At 44.4% G+C, this 304-nt stretch overlaps 1 protein-coding gene across 1 annotated transcript in view; it reads left to right on the forward strand.

Moving 5' to 3' along the window:
* The window catches only part of EMH_0061500 (uncharacterized protein), a gene marked incomplete at both ends in the record, with an annotated part of 608 nt that extends 526 nt beyond the window's left edge, over positions 1-82 (forward strand). Inside the window, one exon of the mRNA XM_013497933.1 lies at positions 9-82. Coding sequence (XP_013353387.1) covers positions 9-82 — 74 coding nt within the window. The remainder of the gene's footprint in view (positions 1-8) is intronic.
* Between the last annotated feature and the right edge of the window lie 222 nt (positions 83-304).

Raw genomic sequence — 304 nt, forward strand, 5'->3', positions numbered from 1 at the left:
CACAACAGCAAACAGAGAAGCAGCAGCAGCAGCAGCAGCAGCAGCAGCAGCAAAGCAACAGCAGCAGCAGCAGAAGCAGTAGTAGTGGTAGTAGCAGTGAGTTCAGCCCCTCATGGCTTGTGTCTGAGTTTAAGGTTTAGGGTTTAGGGTTTAGGGTTTAGGGTTTAGGGTTTAGGGTTAAGGGTTTAGGGTTTAGGGTTTAGGGTTTGTATACTTGGGTTTAAATATAGCATTAGCCCAGTTATCTTTTTCTTCTATATAATCAACTAAGGGTTTAGGGTTTAGGGTTCAGGATCTAGGGTTT

The sequence above is a fragment of the Eimeria mitis genome, genomic scaffold (genome assembly GCF_000499745.2).
Source record: "Eimeria mitis Houghton genomic scaffold, Emh_scaff3023, whole genome shotgun sequence".
NCBI lineage: Eukaryota > Apicomplexa > Conoidasida > Eucoccidiorida > Eimeriidae > Eimeria > Eimeria mitis.